Below are 18564 nucleotides of genomic sequence, written 5' to 3' on the forward strand. Positions count from 1 at the left end.
CAGTCGTTAAGCGTCTGCCTTCGTCTCAGGGCGTGATCCTGGGGTCCTGGGATTGAGCCCCACATCGGGCTCCTCCACTGGGAGACTGCTTCTTCCTCCCCCACTCCCCTTGCCTGTGTTCCCTCTCTCACTCGCTGTCTCTGTGTCAAATAAATAAATAAAATCTTAAAAAAAAAAAAAAGACCCCATTTCAGACATAAATGTAACTGCAGTTATGAACCTTTCTACTAGAGGTTCATTGCTCCCCAGACTTAACTAGCGTGCATAATGACAGAAGCTCAGTCATATTGAAATTGGTGACCAGTTTTATTATTTTATTTTTTAAATTTTATCCTATTTAGTTTAATTTTATTGTATTTTATTTAATTTTTTAAAAAAGAGATTTGTTTATTTTAACCAAAAGCACTAGCTACCACAGAACACTAGCAGCCTCTAAAGTGCAGCTTGGGGACATGCACATTTGGGGAACAGCTGGTGTTGGGAACACCCGGAGTGCCTGGCTTGCTAGACTGTTAAGGGCCCTACATCCTCTCTCCCTTGTCACCTTGAGCTAAGTCTCCAGAAACTGTCCCTTTGCTTTTGCTCCTAACCTCGGGCCCCGGATGTGCTCAAAGGTCTGGGGGATCTCTGTAGCAACGTCCTGGTGACCAGTTTTGTTTAATACCACAGTCTTCCATGCCTTCATTCCAGGTAATTTACAGGTGGCAGAATAGAATCTCAGAGAGTATAAGAACATACACTGGTTTAGACCATGTAGAAAAACAGGTTTGGAAATGAGAAGATCTGGATTCCATTTTACTTTTGGTTCTTCTGCTTATTAAGACTGTGATCATGTGGGACGCCTGAGTGGCTCAGTTGGTTAAGCGTCTGCCTTCAGCTTGGGTCATGATCCCAAAGTCCTGGGATCGAGTCCCACATTGGGCTCCTTGCTCATTGGGGAGCCTGCTTCTCCCTCTGCCTGCTGCTCCCCCTACTTGTGCTCTCTCTTTCTCTCTCTGACAAATAAATAAATTTTTAAAAAATCTTAAAAAGAAAAATGACTATGATCATGTTTGGGCCCTGATTTTAAAAGTACTCTACAATTAAATGTAGAATTTTAAAAAAATCTTTAATTTGGCATTAGAAGAATGAATTAGTTTGTTGTAGAAAATTTTGGGAAACACCTGTGTGCTCAAAGATTAAAATCATCTATAATATTTCTCAGAGATAATCATTGTCCATATTTTGGTATGTACATTTTTTTCTTTTTTCTGTGGGTTTTAACAAAAATGTCACCTCCTATTGGTAGACATTAAGGTAATGGAATTTTTATTACCTTTTGGCTCTAATGTACAAAGGCTAAATAACATTTTTCTCTCTTCAGAAATGATGACCGGGAAATTTTATTGGAGTGTCAAAGAAGAGGGCCATCATTGAAAACTTTTTCTTATTTAGCTGCAAAGTTGAATAAAAATCCGTATCAGGTAACTACCCAATTTTTACATCTCTATAGTTTTACAAGTGTTGCTACTATAAATTTAATTTTTATGATGTTTAAAATACGTAGTTATTTATTAGCTAACTTCTTTAACAGTATGGCTCTTTACATAGGACTCATAAAAACTTAGTAAGGGGCACCTGGCTGGCTCAGTCAGTAGAGCCTATGACTCTTAATCTCAGGGTTGTGAGTTTGAGCCTTGCTTTGAGCATAGAGATTACTTAAGGAAATAAAAAATAAATAAAAACTTGGTGATGGTGGAAGTTTGGAATAATCCTAATTTTTTTCATATTGTCTTACCTCTTTGATCTCACGCTGTTTTGTAATGATGTTTGCTTAAAGTTTAGTATTAAAACATTAAACTCATAATCACCTTTAGTATGAAGATACTTCGTTTTTCCAAACGTTTCTTCATGTCTTTATTATTGAGGGCAACTTTCTCTGTCTTTAGCTGTTTTTATGAAAATATTCATCACAGATAAAAAAATATTATTGAGCTATTTGTAATTAACACTCATTTAAAATTTTTCAGGTCTCAGAAAGATTCCAGCAGCTAATGAAGCTCTTTGAAAAGTCAAAATGCAGGTAGTTAATGGTTCTGCCACAGGAGACTAGTAAAGTAAATGTTTGACACTGTTACTGTGCAGTTAATGGCCTGTTAGTCATTGAAGATATGAGTAGTGGGTGAGAGACATCCAGTTGAGTTCCTGCTTCAGTCACAGGTTGGAGGATGACTGCTCATGCAGGATTCTAAGGTCACCTCATCCACAGGGACATGCTCAGAGTGAAGCCTGCTGCAGTTCAGATCAGCATGGCATCTCTCCTCTCTTTTTAAGTATAATTGACATACCATATTACATTTCTCCTCAGCCTTCTGATTGCCGAGGCGTCTAAGGTGGAGGGGAAATGCATTTGATGATTAGTAAAAAATCTTTTATAGATGAAGAAAAATAAAACATTCTGGAATAGCATATATTTCACAGGCAATGAAATCTGTAGTCTTTGTAATTTAATATTTTTCAAATTTTAATTAGGGTACTAAATACTTCTAAAATATAGAACGTACATCATTCATAAACATGAAATCTGTCATCTGAATAGATGGCATGATTTACTATGTTAATTTAAATTAATAATGTTCACAAGCATGTTTCCTCAGTTTATTTAAGCTATTCCTATACAGGTTTATTAAGGCAATAATTATCAGCAGAGTTTTTTTCTGTAAGACCTGAACCAATTGCTTAGATATTTTGGACTTTCACATAAGGAGAATTATAAAGATACATAACCTATCACTGTTTTTCAATTTATTTGTAATCATAATTGTTTGAATGCAGAACACTAATTTTAAATTAATTTCAAATTAAATTCAGTTCAAATTAAATCTGAATAGAAACTGTATTTGGACATAGGTTTTAGTGTGAAGCGTCTAATTCTGGACCCAGTGTAAATTACTATCTTGAGATAATCTGTTAATTTCAGTTTCCTCTCTAAGCAGCTCATTTGCTAATGAGATCTTAAGATATTTAGCCGTTTACTGTGAAGTTAAAGTCCTATTTACATAATTCAGAATGTAAGGTTGAATAATGGAGAATTTAAATGGAAAAAGCTTATTCTTTAAGACCTTTTTTGAAATGGCCTGATTATTCTTCAGATTTACTGTTTTAAAATTTTCACTGCCTTTATGAACTTCAGCTGAGTTTTTGTTTTACCTGAATGTTATTTTAAAATGTGACTTCCATTCTCTTGTAAAGATCATATACATTCATGAAAGAAGTAACTTGTGTCTGGAAGTTATGCTTATTAGTTCCATTACAAATCTAAAATCTTAATGGCTTTGATACTTGAAATTTTATTTGCTTGCATGACAGCAAAAACAGTAGGTTATTTTATTTCTAGCTGTCTCTTAACTAATTTTTTTCCATCCCAAGTACTACGGTCTCATTAAATTCTTGTCAAAATCAGAATATAGCAGTAAAGTTACCAAACTGATTCTGTAAAAACCTAGTTCTTTAAGACTGATATCTGAGTGAACTCATTCAAAGAACAACACCTTATAAAAAGGGTCATATCAGAAAAATAGAATCATAACTTTAGCATTTTCTTACATTACAGATAAATTGCTGAACTCCTTGGAGTCTTAGTTGATATTGCATACTACACAGAAGCTTGGAATTCCTCATGTTTTAAATGGGGAAGTAGAGGGCAGTTTTATGGAATATTTGATCATTTGCTATTAACTCGCTGACTCTTTAATCTCAAGTCAGCATGTTAAGATTGTACCAGTCATCAGTCTGATTTGCTCACTTGTTACTGGTCAAGATATTTATTTTTAAACAGAACTTGTTATTAAGATAAAAGCAACAACAAAATGGCATTGAAACCTTAGTTTTGATATTTCGAAGAAACGGCTTTCTTTTCTAGATTTTTCAAAATAATTTTGTAGCATTTTAAATAATTATTTAGTTTGTTTTCATCCATTTTTATTTGCTTTTCTAATTGCCTCTCATTTCGGTAAATTGTAAAATAATTTAAATAGTGTATTTGTAAATATGTATAATTACAATGATGTAAAATACTTTGTGCGTGTGTATGTGTGTGTGTGTGTGTGTTTGTGTGTATACACACATAAATGGCTTCGCCCAGCCAAGAATTTTTTTTATATGTATAAAACTTTTTGTATAAAGTTTGCTTTCAATACCAGTAATGTATAAATAAAGCCATGTAAATTCTGTTATATTTTGATTAGAATGTTTCTTTCAGTGTGTTTAGATAATGATTAAAAGAAAAAAAAGAGTAAAACTCCCAGGGGACATGGGAGCCGTTTTTGAAGTGGTTCTTGGTGGGGGTGTGGCTGGCTGAATGTCTGAGTAGATTCATTAGAGAAAACCAGTTGCCTTTGCCTGCTTTCTCACAGCAGGTACTAGTACTGTGAACCAGACTTCTGCTGCAGGTATCCTCAGATAAAATCTGGGCAGCACAAAAGCCCTTTTGGGTGAAGATTTGGGGAAAACAGGTAAGGATTGACTAGCTCATGCATTATTTGTTCACTCCTCCCCCTCCAGACTCATACGACTGGTGGGTTGCAATGTGGGCCCTAGACTCTAGGAAGTGCCTTAGGAAATTGCCATTTCTCCCATGGTGTCTGAAGAGGGCGCTCTGATCTGAAGGGTTACATGGTAGATCAAAAACTGAAATAATTTACACTCAGTTTTTGTAGTGTTGGGGCTATCCACCATAGGGCTTTCTCTTCTTGCCTCTCTTTGAACGCCCAACATAGCCCAGAGGGCTGGCCCTCAGCCTTTCCCCAGAGCATACTATCACTCAAAAGAGCCCACACTACTAGGTAAGTGAGTTCACAGCCCAAAGTAAAGTGATAACTAAGAGATGCCACTGGTTCAAAAGAAAACTCCATTACATAAGACCATTAAAATCTAAAATTAAGCTCATAAACATTAAAAGAAATAAAGGGAAGATTGTAGCAATATAAGAATAAGAAATAATGACCCAAGTAGAAATGTAAAAACCATAGTATTTAAAATAACATAAATGGAGTAAAAAAATGGATACAGCTGAAGAATAAATTAGTGAGTTGGAAAATTGAGAAACTCTCCCAGAAAGAAGCAATAAAAAAAGAAGAAGAAAAAGAAGAAAAAAGAAAACATGGATGCAGATTTAAGTGAGATGAAGGATAGAAGTTAATGGGCCAACATTCAAATAACAAGAAGGGTCCAAGATAAAAAATTTGAAGATTAAAAGGGCCGTAAAGTACCAAAGAAGAAGAAAGTACCCACATCTAGACACATACTGAAATTTAAGAGTATTACAGATGAGAAAAATCTAAAAGTTTTTCATGTAAAAAATAAATAAAAGTTTTTCTTGTACTCAGGCTTTTCAAGAGCAATACTGGCTATAAGAAAACCTTTTAAAGTATAGGACCTAAAGTTTTACATCTATTTAGGTTATTCAAATGTGAGGGCTTAATAAAAACATTTAAGATTTACCATTCAAAAGTCCACATTGTAAACATTTTTGGAGAAAATAGCAAAAAATAAGCCCAGGAGATAGTACAAGAGCTAGGCAGTAAGAGTGGTTAGATACCTTGGCAAAGTGTGACTAAGACAAGAAAGAGAAAAAGGAAGTATGTCCATAATCCAGAATTAATTTTAGGCCATACCAACACCATGGAGATCAAGGGACCATGAGAATGTAGAGTTCTTGCCTTGTAAGGATGAAGGTATAAATTTAAAAATGTTGAACTTTAAAAATCAAAGTCTGTCACTGAGAAAAGAAGGAGCTTGGTAAGTTCTTCAAAGTGAACACTTGTATAATGTCATCCAGATCAAGAATTAGAATTTTGTCAGCTCCCCCAGAGAGCCCCACCCGGTATTCCTAGTTATAATCCTTCCTCTTCCTGGAGATCAGCGCTATTGCTGACATTACCGTAGGGTGGTTTTACCTGTTTCTGAACTGTCGGATGGAATCATACATCATACATACCCTTATTTGACTTTTGCTCCCTCAGGTTTGTGAGGATCTTCCATTTAGGTTGTTTCCAGTTTGGGGTTATTTCAGTATAGCTGGTCTGAACATTCTTGTACATGCTTTTTGCTGCACATATGGATACATTTGTGTTGGATACATACCTGTTAGTGGTATGCAGATGTGAAGCTTTAGTAAACACTGCCCAGCAGTTTTCCTAAGTGTGTTTATCAATTTACACTTCCTCAGTAGTGTGAGTTCAGTTTCTTCACATGCCCTCTCCCACTCAGTATGGTAAGTCTTTCATCTTAGTCATTTTGGTGGAGTGATATCTCCTGAATGTTGGCCATTTGAATATCCTTTTTTTTTGGGTAAAGTCCCTGTTCAAGTCTCTGATCTACCTATCTTATTAAAATTTGTAGGAATTATTTTTATATTCTGGATATGATCCCTTTATTCTGTATGTGGAAATCCCCTCTCCCACTTTGGTTTGCCTTTCATTGGTTCACATATTTTTTGATGAGCAGATATTCTTAATTTTAATGAGGATTTAATTTATCATTCCTTTAATTTATAGTAGTACCTGTTGAAGGTATCTTTATCAACTCTAAGATGATGAAGATATTTTCTTATGTTAATGTCAAAAACTTATTGGTTTACCTCACATTTACATCTACAGTTTACTGGGAATCGATTTTTTTGTAGGGTGTGAGGTAGGGGGTAATTTTAATTTCTGTTTTTAAAAAACATCCAATTGACTAAGTCTCATTTGTTGTAAAGACTGTCTATACCTCACCGCTCTTCATTGCCACCTTCGCGACAAATCAAGTTCCCATATATGCATGAATTTCTTTCTGGAATTTCTCTTCTGTTTATTGGTCTGTTTGTCTACTCTTGCACCCTTATTATTGCTCTCTTAATTACTTTCTAGTAAGTTTTGATATTCAGTAGACAAATTCTGTCACTTTGTTTTCTTTCCTCACCATTGTAATGGATATATTTGGCTCTTCACATTTCCACATATGTGTTAGAATCAGTTTATTCTTTTCTTATTCCTGATCTCATAGTGGAACTTATAATATTTTATCAATATGAGGCTTCCTGTAAATTAAAAAAAAAAAGATACTCTACAGATTAAGGGAGTTTCCTTCCATTCCTAAGAGTTTTTTTTTTTTAAATCATGAATGGATGTTTATTTTTATTAAAATGTTCTTTTATTTTGTAAATGTGAATTACATTTTTAAATATTAAACAGACCTTGTAATCTCAGAATAAACCTAACTTTGATATATTAGATCCTCTTTATATAATATTAGGTTTGGTTTGCTAATGTTTTGTTTAGGATTTTCTGTTATTTTTTGTGGGGGGAGTGAGATTGAGCTAAACATTTTTTTTCCTTAATGTCTTGTCAGGTTTTAGTATTCAGATTATTATGCTGGCTTCATAAAATGTGTTAGAAAGTGTTCTTTTTTCTGTTTTCTCTGAGAGATACATGATGATATTGTGAAAGACATGGGCATAAGCCCATTTGCCGAACCTATTTTGCTGTGAAATGAGTTTCTTGAACAGAAAGTGTGTGGAATGCAATGATGACGAGCAGATATTCCATAATGCCATTCCAAGGTTATGATTGCCTCTCCCTTCATGAGTAGAGTCAGTCTGGTGTAATACACCTGCTACTAAGTAGTTGGCTAGTCCATACTGGACTCAACTTTGACTTTGTGTTTGGTAGGTTAAGCCTTACACAATGGAGGGACCCAAAACAGCTGTGGTGAGGAGAAATCCATGTTGTTGAGCCCATACAAAGCTTTCTTTCTTGCCATATGGCCATTTTTACATGAAAGTAAGCACTGGGTTTGTAAGGGAAAGAGACTCATTTCCAGAATGTGTTATCTTGTCCGTCTCATTGTTGAGATTCTCTTCTACAAGTAGATGCCTTTTGTGAATATTCACATGGGATACAGTCTTCACTCTTTGTGTACAGTGTTAGGAGTCCATTCACGTTGCAGCTTCCCTCGACTTGGTCATATATCCAGTTATGTTCTCTCCAAGTCTTTAACCATCCAGTCAAGCCGTTAGCCACTGTCCTTGAATAGATTCTACTTTTGGCCCTCTCTCTAAGTGAAGGAGACAACTATATATGTATTGTTAAAAGTTCTATGCCCTGTCCCAAACCCATCCTTGGGGAAAATTTCCCTTTTTCATTCTGTCCTGATTGGAGTTGGAATATTGCAGCAGTCGACTTCTGGCTCGTGCTAGCATGTAATGTAGAAACACCTGGAAACCACTGGAAGTATGCACGCTGATTCTTTTTTTGAGGCTTACCAGAGACTTCATGCAACGTATTTATTAGCTATAGTCTCTTTGCGTATCATCTGATTTGCTGGGATCTTGCCCTGTTTTTCTACTACAGCCTAAGCTTGCTGCAGAGCCTTTTCTGTGTTCCCTAGTGAAGACTGACAGCCTTACAGGTTGACCGTTCAGTTGGCCAGTGTAGCACATCAAATGTCCTCTGGAATTCATGAAGGCTTATCAGGCATTGTGGGTTTTGTTTTGTTTTATCAGTAATTTTAATGCGAAGGACAGCAGTATCTCTTCTCACTTTGCAAGGGATGGACCTTCAGAAACTTCCCTGAGGTGGTACCCTTCGTTTTGGTGGGGGTTTATATCCTGTGGTTGTGGCTTGCCTGTCTTACTACAAAAGTATCTACCATACTTGCTACCTCGTTCTCATCTGATCAATCAGCATTATGTTGTGGCCCAGTATGATGTTCTGGGGGATGTCAAGACTGTCTAGACTTCTGTGGCCTAGATGATGGCAGAGGACAGGAAAATTGATGTAGCCTTCAGACAAGTGTATTGTCTATGATCCATTTTGAGTTAATTTTTGTGGAGGATATAAGCTCTACATCTAGATTCAGGAAGGCGAAGGAAGGATTAGGAAAGAAGCATCTAGAAAAACAACTTGGTGTCAGTGTTCTATTTCTCAGTGTGGTGTGGGTTCATGGATGTTCACTATATTATTAAAAAATAGGGGCCCCTGGGTGGCTCAGTTGTTAAGCATCTGCCTTCGGCTCAGGTCATGATCCCAGGGTCCTGGGATCGAGCCCCATATCGGGCTCCCTGCTCCACGGGGAGCCTGCTTCTCCCTCTCCCACTTCCCCTGGTTGTGTTCCCTCTTTCTCTGTCTCTGTCTCTCTTTCTCAAATAAATAAATAAAATCTTTAAAAAAATTTTTAAAAAGTTTTTAAAAAGAGCCACGCATAGAAGAATAATAGCAGTGTGTCATGATCCAAGGATTATGATTGAGTGATTCAGTGCACTGGAGGTATGTTTTAAAAATTAAATATATATTGAGGTGCCTAAGTCCTGACATTGTGAGAGGAGCTGGTGATAAAAAGATGAATCATTCTTCTGAAGGATCAGCTTTTTGGGAAGATAAACACCCAGGTAACTGTGAGAAGTGGTATACTAGTGTTATTATAAGCAACAAATTGGGGCAACGTAGAGGAAGTTCTGTATGATCTGAGGTACTTGACGGACGCCAGGGCAGAGAAGAGTTGAGGAAGGCATAAGTTCAGCTTTTTGTGGGTAAATTACTTTTAAATTTAATAGAAATTTTTGTGCAGGTAATACATTTGTTTGGTTTAAAAATCAAGAAGATATCGAATGTATCACTCTGAGTCTTGTTCCTGTCTTTTTCTTTGTCCACCCTATTAGGGAACTCTCATATTAATCTCTTGTGTATATTTTTACTACTACCTTATGCATTTCCATTTCTTATTTTTTCCCTTTTCTTACAAAAAGATAACACACGTTTTAGAGTTATGTTCCTTGTTATTTTCATTTCATAACGTATGCTGGAGAATGTTCCATATCCGTACATTTTCTTATTCTTTTGTATAGCTGGAAATTTACCATTGTGTAAATTTATCATAGTTATTTAACCAGTTCTCTGTTGATGGACATGCTGGCATTTCCTGTCTTCTGCAAGTGCAAACAGTTCTGTAACGAATCACTTTGTACACATCATTTCATACATGTGCAAGCATACCTGTAAAGTAAATTTGTAAGGGTATATAATTGAGAACGAAAGTCGTAGATTAAATTAGGTTCATGAGCACACATCCTGGGAGAGGCAACTGGCTGAAGGTGGCGAAACAAAAGCACTATGTTCATTAAGCACTGGTGTCTCCTAAATGAGATAGTTAACTCTGCATCTCATACATGCATTAATTTGAGGTTGACATTGTCATAGAATGGTGTTTTTTTTGTTGTTGTTGTTGTTGTTTTTTGTAATAGACTGTTTTTGCAAATGGGAGGTGGGATCTAATTTCATGCTCCTTAGAACTACCTTTTAAAAAGCACCGAGAAAGTAAATGGTAATAGAATTTGAAGATGAATATTATTAAAAAACTTTAAAATCCTTACTGGCAAGATTTTAAGAGCTAATTTATGAAATGAATGACTTCATCTTCCCAGAAATGCCCTGATAATTGAAGTCAGACATTTTTTTTGACGCACGTAGGATTAAAATACAAAAGATGTTTGAGGCATCCTCATTTGTCGAATTCACTTCTTCGCTGAAGCAAAGTGTATGTGCTAAGAAAATATAAAACTCTGTTAAGAAGGAAGAATATTAACGGGTCACCCATTAAACTTTAGTTTGGAGTTGCTACTTTAAAAGTTTTCCTGGAGCGCCTGTGGCTTAATTGGTTAAGCCTCTGACTCTTGATTTTGACTCAGGTAGTGATCTCAGGGTCATCAGATCTAGCACTGTGTAGGTTTCTGTGCTGAGAGTGGAGCCTGCTAGAGATTCTTTCCCTCTCCCTCTGCCCCTCCTCCACTCTGTCTTGTGCGCCTGCTCTGTCTCTCTCTCAAATAAATAAAATCTTTTAAAAAAATAAATGTTATCCTGTTGTATATTTGGGAAATTCACAATCTTTGGATTTTCTTTTCCTTATGGAAATGGAGGGATTATTTTTAAACCAAGATTTCAAAATGAACTCCTCAGGCAAGCCTTCGAATTGGGGGAAGTAGGGATGTGCAGTGGGTAAGTCTTGGGCTCTCCGTCCCGGCTGGCTTCAGCCAGAGCGCCTCTTTTAACCATTTTCTAAATTGGAATTCCTAACAATTGACTTTAGATTCTGCTTTTACAGTGTTTTGAAAGTCAAGCATCTTGACCTTTTATTTTGCAGTTCTGTTTTTCTATAGTTGGAGTGGTTATTTTTTGGCATGGTAATACCTTTTATCTGGAGAACACCAAATTCTTTGCTAGGAACCTGATAGGTTAACCCAGTTTCTATCATTTCTCACATTTTCTCCTGGCAATCTCTTACTTTCTCATGGTAGGTCCCTCTGAATCTCATTAGCGGACGAGGGACTTGATGCAAATGAGCTTTTCTCTTCTGCTGCTACCCTATATTACTCGTACTTTCTCTTCATTGGTATTATGTCAGCTTTCCCAGTCCTAATGTTTTACAGCTGGTTGCAGAAAACCAACAACCCCTCCTGCCCCTAGGGGAGATGTTGCGGCCGTAAATGAGGTGACACGGTAAGCGTTGGTACCATTGACTATCACAGAGGCAGTAACTAGCTCTCACTTCGTGTGCATTTTCCTCCATCCTGAGACATTTGTTCTCTCTAAACTTTCTGTTCCCTTCTGTTTCTCCGAGTGTGTCTTGGGCCTGCCAGGGACTTCATAGATTCGACATAACTTGGTGAGAGAGAGAAAGTAGGAACTTGGAAAAAAAAAAAAAAAGTGACTTGTTCTCAATGGAAGTGGTTCTCATCCTTTCATATGCTAATTCCTGCTGAGCCTTAGGGCTGGTTGGGGATGAGGCAGCACGTAGAGCTCCACTTCCCCAGCAGCAGCGCAGTGCAGTATTACTCACCTCATCAGGACATTTCAAATTATTACTGTGAGATGGTGGGAAAGTTGCCCACTTTGTGCCTCTGCCTTAAGGATACTTACCTGCTTGCTAAAAGTCTTCAAGAATGAAGTGATCAGATTGATTCATCTGCAGATTTTTTTTTAAAAAATTAATTGACATGTGGTTGTGTTTATTTTTACTTCACTGCCTAGTTTAAACATTATTTTCTTGAGGTAGGCAGTTCATTTGCTGTTGAGAGGATTCAGTCTACAAGATTCATCCCACCTCTGTTCCAGTCACTCGGTTACCTTCCTTTGAGGCAACTAATGTTAGGAGTTTCTTGTGTACCCTTCTGAATTATTCTGTGCATAATGTATGATCTTAATGTTTGACAAAATGCTTTAAAGGTATTACATTCATTACTCTTCAGGTGAATTTTAGAATTATATGTCAAGGGCTTTCTGGGACAGTGTGCCCAGTACCATAGAAATACACATAATACATGATGTGTTTTTGGTTCTAGTTAATTCTGATAATTTGTACTTGAGGCTAGTGTGCCAGATAGTGGAAATTTAACCTCACCTGTTTAGCTTTTATTATCCTTTCTTTAAAACTAAATATGTGAAAATAGAATAGTTAGATGATACTTAGGAACTATCAATAGTTTTATGTACTTTAAAACAATTTTTTAAAAGATTTATTTATTTGAGAGAGAAAACATGGGGGAGAGGAAGAGGAAGAGGAAGCGAATCTCCCAGCAGACTTTCTGCTGAGTGCGGAGACCGACTTCAGGGCTCAAGCCCATGACCCTGAGCTCATGACCTGAGGTGAAATCAAGAATTGAATGCTCAATCGACTGAGCACCCAGGTGCCCCAAGTGTCAGACTCTTGATCTCAGCTATGGTCTTGATCTCAGGGTCCTGAATTCAAGCCCCACGTTGGGCTCCATGCTGGGTGTGGAGCCTACTTTTAAAAAATGTGCATAGGAGCCCTGATTTGAAGTCATCATTGGGTTCCAGTGATACCCTTGCTGTTACCCCCTCTAAGATGGCAGTAAGACTGCTTGAGATGTGACTGATGTAGATGTTACAAGACTGGGAGTTGGGAGACCTAGTCTCTGTTTGCATTGGGCAAGTCATTTGACCTTTCTGGAATTCAAATACTTACTCCACAAAAATTTGACATAGCTTTCTAAGGCTTTCAGATTACCTACTGAAAAAAATTCCTGAGCTGCCTGTTAACCTAATAGAGTAGTGCTAGAACAATTAGTTTACAGACATGTGCAGCCCCCTTTCTGGTCTGATGATATCTTTTTGAGAACTTTCAGCCTAACATGATTTGCAAGAACACTTTGGGTTTGTCACTCCATTGTTACTTGTTCACATTTGATAAGTCAAGATTCACCCTAGGCAGCTGCTGAATGAAATTGGACATGACCCATTGATCTGTGACATGGATTCCCAGAGTAATCAGTTGGAAGAAGTGCACTCAAAACTCAAATCACTGTAACCATCCATAAATAAAAAAGGAAAATTCTCATTTGTTTTACTTTTCATTTCTAAATATGATAGATACACCAGGAGAGGCTCAGGTATGGTGTCAATTAGAAGAAAATACTACAAGAGAATTGCAAAGCCCCAAAGGACATTTTGACCTCCAGGGAGAAGTAGGTTAGACTCTATTGATCAAAATTACTGTGCTCATTCTGGATTCTGCCCCAGAATCAGAGCTGATGAGAGCCTTTATGTCTGCAACCACCAGCGATTGTTCACTAATTAGCCACTCATGGTCCAACTTTAAGGTTCTTTGAGCCCAATTGTTACAATTCTTTTTTTTTTGACCTTCCATAAGGTAAGTGGTAAATATGTGGACTTCTTTATGAGAACTAGAGAAAATCCCTTTGGGGATAGAGAGATTAGATCTGAAATAAAATTCAGGAAAGGAGCTCCAGTTTTTACATGGGAGATGCTAAGTTAGTATTTGATAATAGAATTCAGGAATATTTCTAGGACCTGTAGTCATTACTGGTAAAAAGTAGTTACTTACAGGAAACATAGGAATATTTGAGGATTTTGCTCTTGCATGCCAATATGCATGATTGTATTTGTTTTTCTCGTTGGCCCAGTTTTCCTTTACTTGCTATTTAAAGGTAATAATTACCAAGCTTTAAAGGGATAGTGACAATAAACATTAAATGGTTTAGGACTTCCAAGTAGAGAATAAGTTAATGAAATGAGTTAGCTTTCTTATTTCAGGATTTTAATATAAAAGAGAGGGTCTAGATTTTTTGTAAGTGCTAAAGGAATTACTTTTTAATAAAGAATAATACCCGGAGATTTTTAAAGGAATAATGAGAAAGGACCTAAAGTCTTTGAGAGGATAGAACTTAGTAAATTATTGCTTTGTTAGTAAGGCATAAATCCAAAATTTTAAAATCTGTTTTTTTATTTGCAAGTACTACATGCGACTATATTCCTAAATTTTGAGTTTCAAGCAATTCTCAAGTACATAGAGTAAAATATAAAAGTTTCATTAATACCCCTCCCGAATTCTGAGGTATCTACTATTTAAATTTTATTTTAAAAAATTATGTATACATATACATGCATATTTTACAAGTAAAAATTTTCATAAATATTTACATTGGATAAAAATCTGTCATGCTTGCTTAGAAGAGTCTTTATTCTTTTTCCTTTTTCTTTTTAGCCTCTCCTTGCCGCTCTACCCTCAGAACCTCCTATAAACCTCCAATAACCAATATTAACTTCCTGGTGTGTGCCCTGTATTTTTTTCCTCCATGCTCATATAGTCACACATATATACCACATATACATATGCATACATACATATATACATTTATAGCATCTTATTTTACTCTGATATAAAATCTCACATTGAATCTATGGATCAATTAATTTGGGGGAGAACAGACATCTTTACAAATACTGTTTTCCAATCCCTGAGCATGGTATATCCCACAATTAATTTATATAAATAGAGGAGTATGTGTATGTGTATTTGGCATTATGTCTCTCCTTGAAACTCTGTCCTTTGGCTTCAGTGACACTGTTCTCATGGTCCCCTCTCCCCACTTTGGCCATTTCTCATTTTTATTTGTACTTATTTTCCTATGCTATTTCTCAGGGTTCTGTCATTGGCTTACTTTGTCTTGTCCCTAAGTGATCTCTACCCTATTCAGTGATTGTTCACAAATGTTTAACTGTTTATGTCTAGTTCGTACCTTTCATTGTTTTTATTCTCTAGACCCAAATGCCTTCTGGACATCTCCACTTTGCCATTCAGCTTTGTTGGGTAAAATCTAAAACTTTTTTCAATTATAATTTCTGGCACTGATGTGCTTAAAAAAGACTTACTCTACTTCAAAATTATAAAACGTTATATTTTATTCTCATACTTTGTGGTTGACTTTTTTACATTTATTTTTTTATTTTATTTTATTTTTTTTAAAGAAGATTTTATTTATTTATTTGACAGAGAGAGAGACAGCCAGCGAGAGAGGGAACACAAACAGGGGGAGTGGGAGAGGAAGAAGCAGGTTCCCAGTGGAGCAGGGAGCCCGATGCAGGGCTCGATCCCAGGACCCTGGGATCACGCCCTGAGTGGAAGGCAGATGCTTAACGACTGAGCCACCCAGGCGCCCCGACTTTTTTACATTTAATACTTTATTCCACCTGGGATTTATTTTATGTTTGGAGAGATAAGTAGGGAAGATGTAATGATTCTGTGTTTTTTCTCTTGTATTTTTTAAAAGACATATTCATTTGACAGTGAGAGAGAGACTGGGGGAGGGGCCAAGGGAGAGGAAAGAATCTACAGCAAACTCCTGGCTGAGCACAGAGCTTGAAACGGGTCTTGATCCCACAACCCTACAACCCTGAGATCACGACCTGAGCCGAAACCAAGAGTCGGACACTCAACTGACTGAGCTACCCAGGTGCCCCTCTCTTGTATTTTTGAGTTGATATTCATCTATTCTTTTTCACTATTTGTCCATTTTATATGTTAGTGAGAGTCCTTATTGACGAAGTGGTGTGAGGGCTGGATGAGGTATATCTTGTTCGTTGTTCAAGTCCCTGGCGTTTAGGACAATGCCTAGGTAATAGTTAAGATTAGTAAATATTATTGAATGAATGAATTATGGAAGGGGAAGATTCTTTCATTACTGGTTTTAACTTAGTAACACTTTCCTGTTTTTTTCTGTATACCTTTGATATCAGGAAATCTTCTGCCTCTTAGAAGCCTTTAACCTATCAAATATTTTAATCTCATCAACCTTTGAAAAGCATTCTTTTTTTTTTTTCAGGGTAAACCAAATAACTTATGTCAGCTATGTTTCGATTCTTTCCTAGATCCCAAGCTTACTAGAGAAGCAGTTTATATTCACTTTTCTTCTAAGTTAACAAAGCTTTCATGAAAACATGCTGTTCCAGATGTGGCTTTGTGGATATAATCACATGTATGTTTCTGTTTCTGTCTGCTTAATCTTTACTGCTATGCTGTGCCTGTTCCAGAGGGTTTATTTGGCTAATTTGTTTTCTTTACTTGCAGTGGGAGCCATGGATAATACATAATGAGGATCTACTTTGTTTTTTTGTTGATGATTATTCCAGTGATAAGGTCAAGGAGCTGGGTTAAAATGGAGAGACAATTCATCCCACTATTATTTAATGATATCTTCTGTGTGCATAAACAAAATGCTATAGAAAATGCTCTATCTGCAAAGAGTGTACTTTTCCACAAAGAGGGACATAAGACACAACCATCACAAAATTCATGTTAGGCACAGTATCAAATGAGTGGTATAAATAATAGCGTGGGCATTCAGGAATGGAAAAAGTCACTCTGGCTTGGGATGGCTAGGGAAAACTTCCTGGAGAAGTTAAGACTTACTTAAGATCATGTAGGATGTCTGGTTAATGGTGCATCTGATATGGTAGAAAAATGAACAAAATTTGCGATGGAATGCATTGTACAAATGTGAGGGCCATTGCATACGGTGGAATGATAGTCCATCTTGTGTGGGAGAGGAGAGGATAGGCAGGAAATTGGATCAGATTGTGCAGGGTCTTTAGTTTTTTGTTTTTTTGTTTTCCAAAAACATATTCCTTGAAACTATCCTATTTCATCAAGCATGGGCCATACATATTAGGGCTGGAAAATCCTTTATAGCTTTACTGACATGAAAAAAGAAACTTTTATTGATGAGCCTGTGTCTTTGTACATTATATCTATGAATGCTATTAACTTCAGTGTTTTCTGTATGTTTCAGACATTAGTCTCTTACCATGGGGGATTGGAATTTATTAGGTGGCGTCCTAGAGGAAGTTCACTCCCACTCAACTATTGTGGGGAAAATCTGGCTGACCATTCTCTTCATTTTCCGAATGCTGGTACTTGCTGTGGCTGCTGAAGATGTCTGGGATGATGAACAGTCAGCATTTGCCTGCAACACCCAGCAGCCAGGTTGCAACAATATCTGTTATGATGATGCTTTCCCTATCTCTTTGATCAGGTTCTGGGTTTTACAGATCATCTTCGTGTCTTCTCCTTCTCTGGTATATATGGGCCATGCACTTTATAGACTCAGGGCCTTCGAGAAGGAGAGGCAGAAGAAAAAGTCACACCTCCGAGTCCAGATGGAGAATCCAGAGCTTGAACTGGAGGAGCAACAAAGGATAGATAGAGAGCTGAAGAGGTTAGAGGAGCAGAAGAGAATCCATAAAGTCCCTCTGAAAGGATGTCTGCTGCGTACTTATGTCTTACACATCTTGACAAGATCTGTGATGGAAGTAGGGTTCATGATAGGCCAATATATTCTCTATGGGTTTCAAATGCATCCCCTTTACAAATGCAGTCAACCTCCTTGCCCTAATGCAGTGGATTGCTTTGTATCCAGGCCCACAGAGAAGACAATTTTCATGCTCTTTATGCACAGCATTGCAGCTATCTCTTTATTCCTCAATATACTAGAAATAGTTCATCTGGGAATCAGGAAAATCATGAGGGCACTTAATGAGAAATCCAGCAATGAGGGCATTGAGGATGAAAGCGGCACCCCATTCCATTTGAAAAAATATTCAGTGGTCCGGGAGTGTATGATTTGCTCTCCCTTGCCTAAAAGAATCTCTCTACTTCAAGCTAACAATCAACAGCAAGTCATTCGAGTCAATGTGCCAAAGTCTAAAACCATGTGGCGAAGCTCACAGCCCATGCAACTTGAAGTAGACCCTTGCTGTGTTAAAAAAGAGTGGGCGGACAAGGATCAGCACAGTGGACAGCTCCACGTCCACAGCCCCTGTCCCTGGGAGGACAGTACTCAAATTCAGCACCCCGGACAGCAACCACACCTTTCCTCTGCCCTAAAAAAGGCAAAGTCCCAGTCCTGGATAGCTACAGAGATAGCTCCTAGACACTGTCCAACCTATGCAATAGAAACCTGGGAGCAGTCCCAGGATCGACGACACTCAGCAGAGCCTCTCACAGATTTGCACAGTTACGATGGCAGTGTGAGAAGGAGCAGGGTCTGGACAGACAGATCTCACCCGGGCAGTCGCAAGGCCAGCTTTCTGTCCAGATTGCTGTCTGAAAAGGGACAGTTGCACAGTGACTCAGGAAGCTCCAGTTCTCGGAACAGCTCTTGCTTGGACCTTCTGCACCGGGAAAATAGCCCCTCGCCTCTGCCTTCAGCCACTGGGTACAGAACATCAATGG

General features: G+C 37.4%; 2 protein-coding genes across 7 annotated transcripts in view; both read left to right on the top strand.

Moving 5' to 3' along the window:
* The window catches only part of CASP8AP2 (caspase 8 associated protein 2), a 37878-nt gene extending 33662 nt beyond the window's left edge, over positions 1-4216 (top strand). Inside the window, exons 9-10 of the mRNA XM_008687674.2 lie at positions 1364-1463; positions 2010-4216. Of these exons, the coding sequence (XP_008685896.2) occupies positions 1364-1463; positions 2010-2066 (157 nt within the window). The 3' untranslated portion in view covers positions 2067-4216. The remainder of the gene's footprint in view (positions 1-1363; positions 1464-2009) is intronic.
* GJA10 (gap junction protein alpha 10) overlaps positions 2080-18564 on the top strand; it is a 36363-nt gene continuing 19878 nt past the window's right edge. For all 6 annotated transcript variants that reach the window (XR_005834294.1, XR_005834293.1, XR_005834295.1 and 3 more), the window contains exons 1-2: positions 2080-4493; positions 17123-18563. Coding sequence is in view for 1 of the 6 variants with exons in the window: in XM_040627547.1 (XP_040483481.1) it covers positions 17139-18563 (1425 nt within the window). In the remaining 5 variants the exon portion in view is untranslated. The remainder of the gene's footprint in view (positions 4494-17122; position 18564) is intronic.

This window comes from Ursus maritimus, unplaced genomic scaffold, assembly GCF_017311325.1.
Source record: "Ursus maritimus isolate PB19 unplaced genomic scaffold, ASM1731132v1 scaffold_13, whole genome shotgun sequence".
Classification (NCBI taxonomy): Eukaryota; Metazoa; Chordata; class Mammalia; order Carnivora; family Ursidae; genus Ursus; species Ursus maritimus.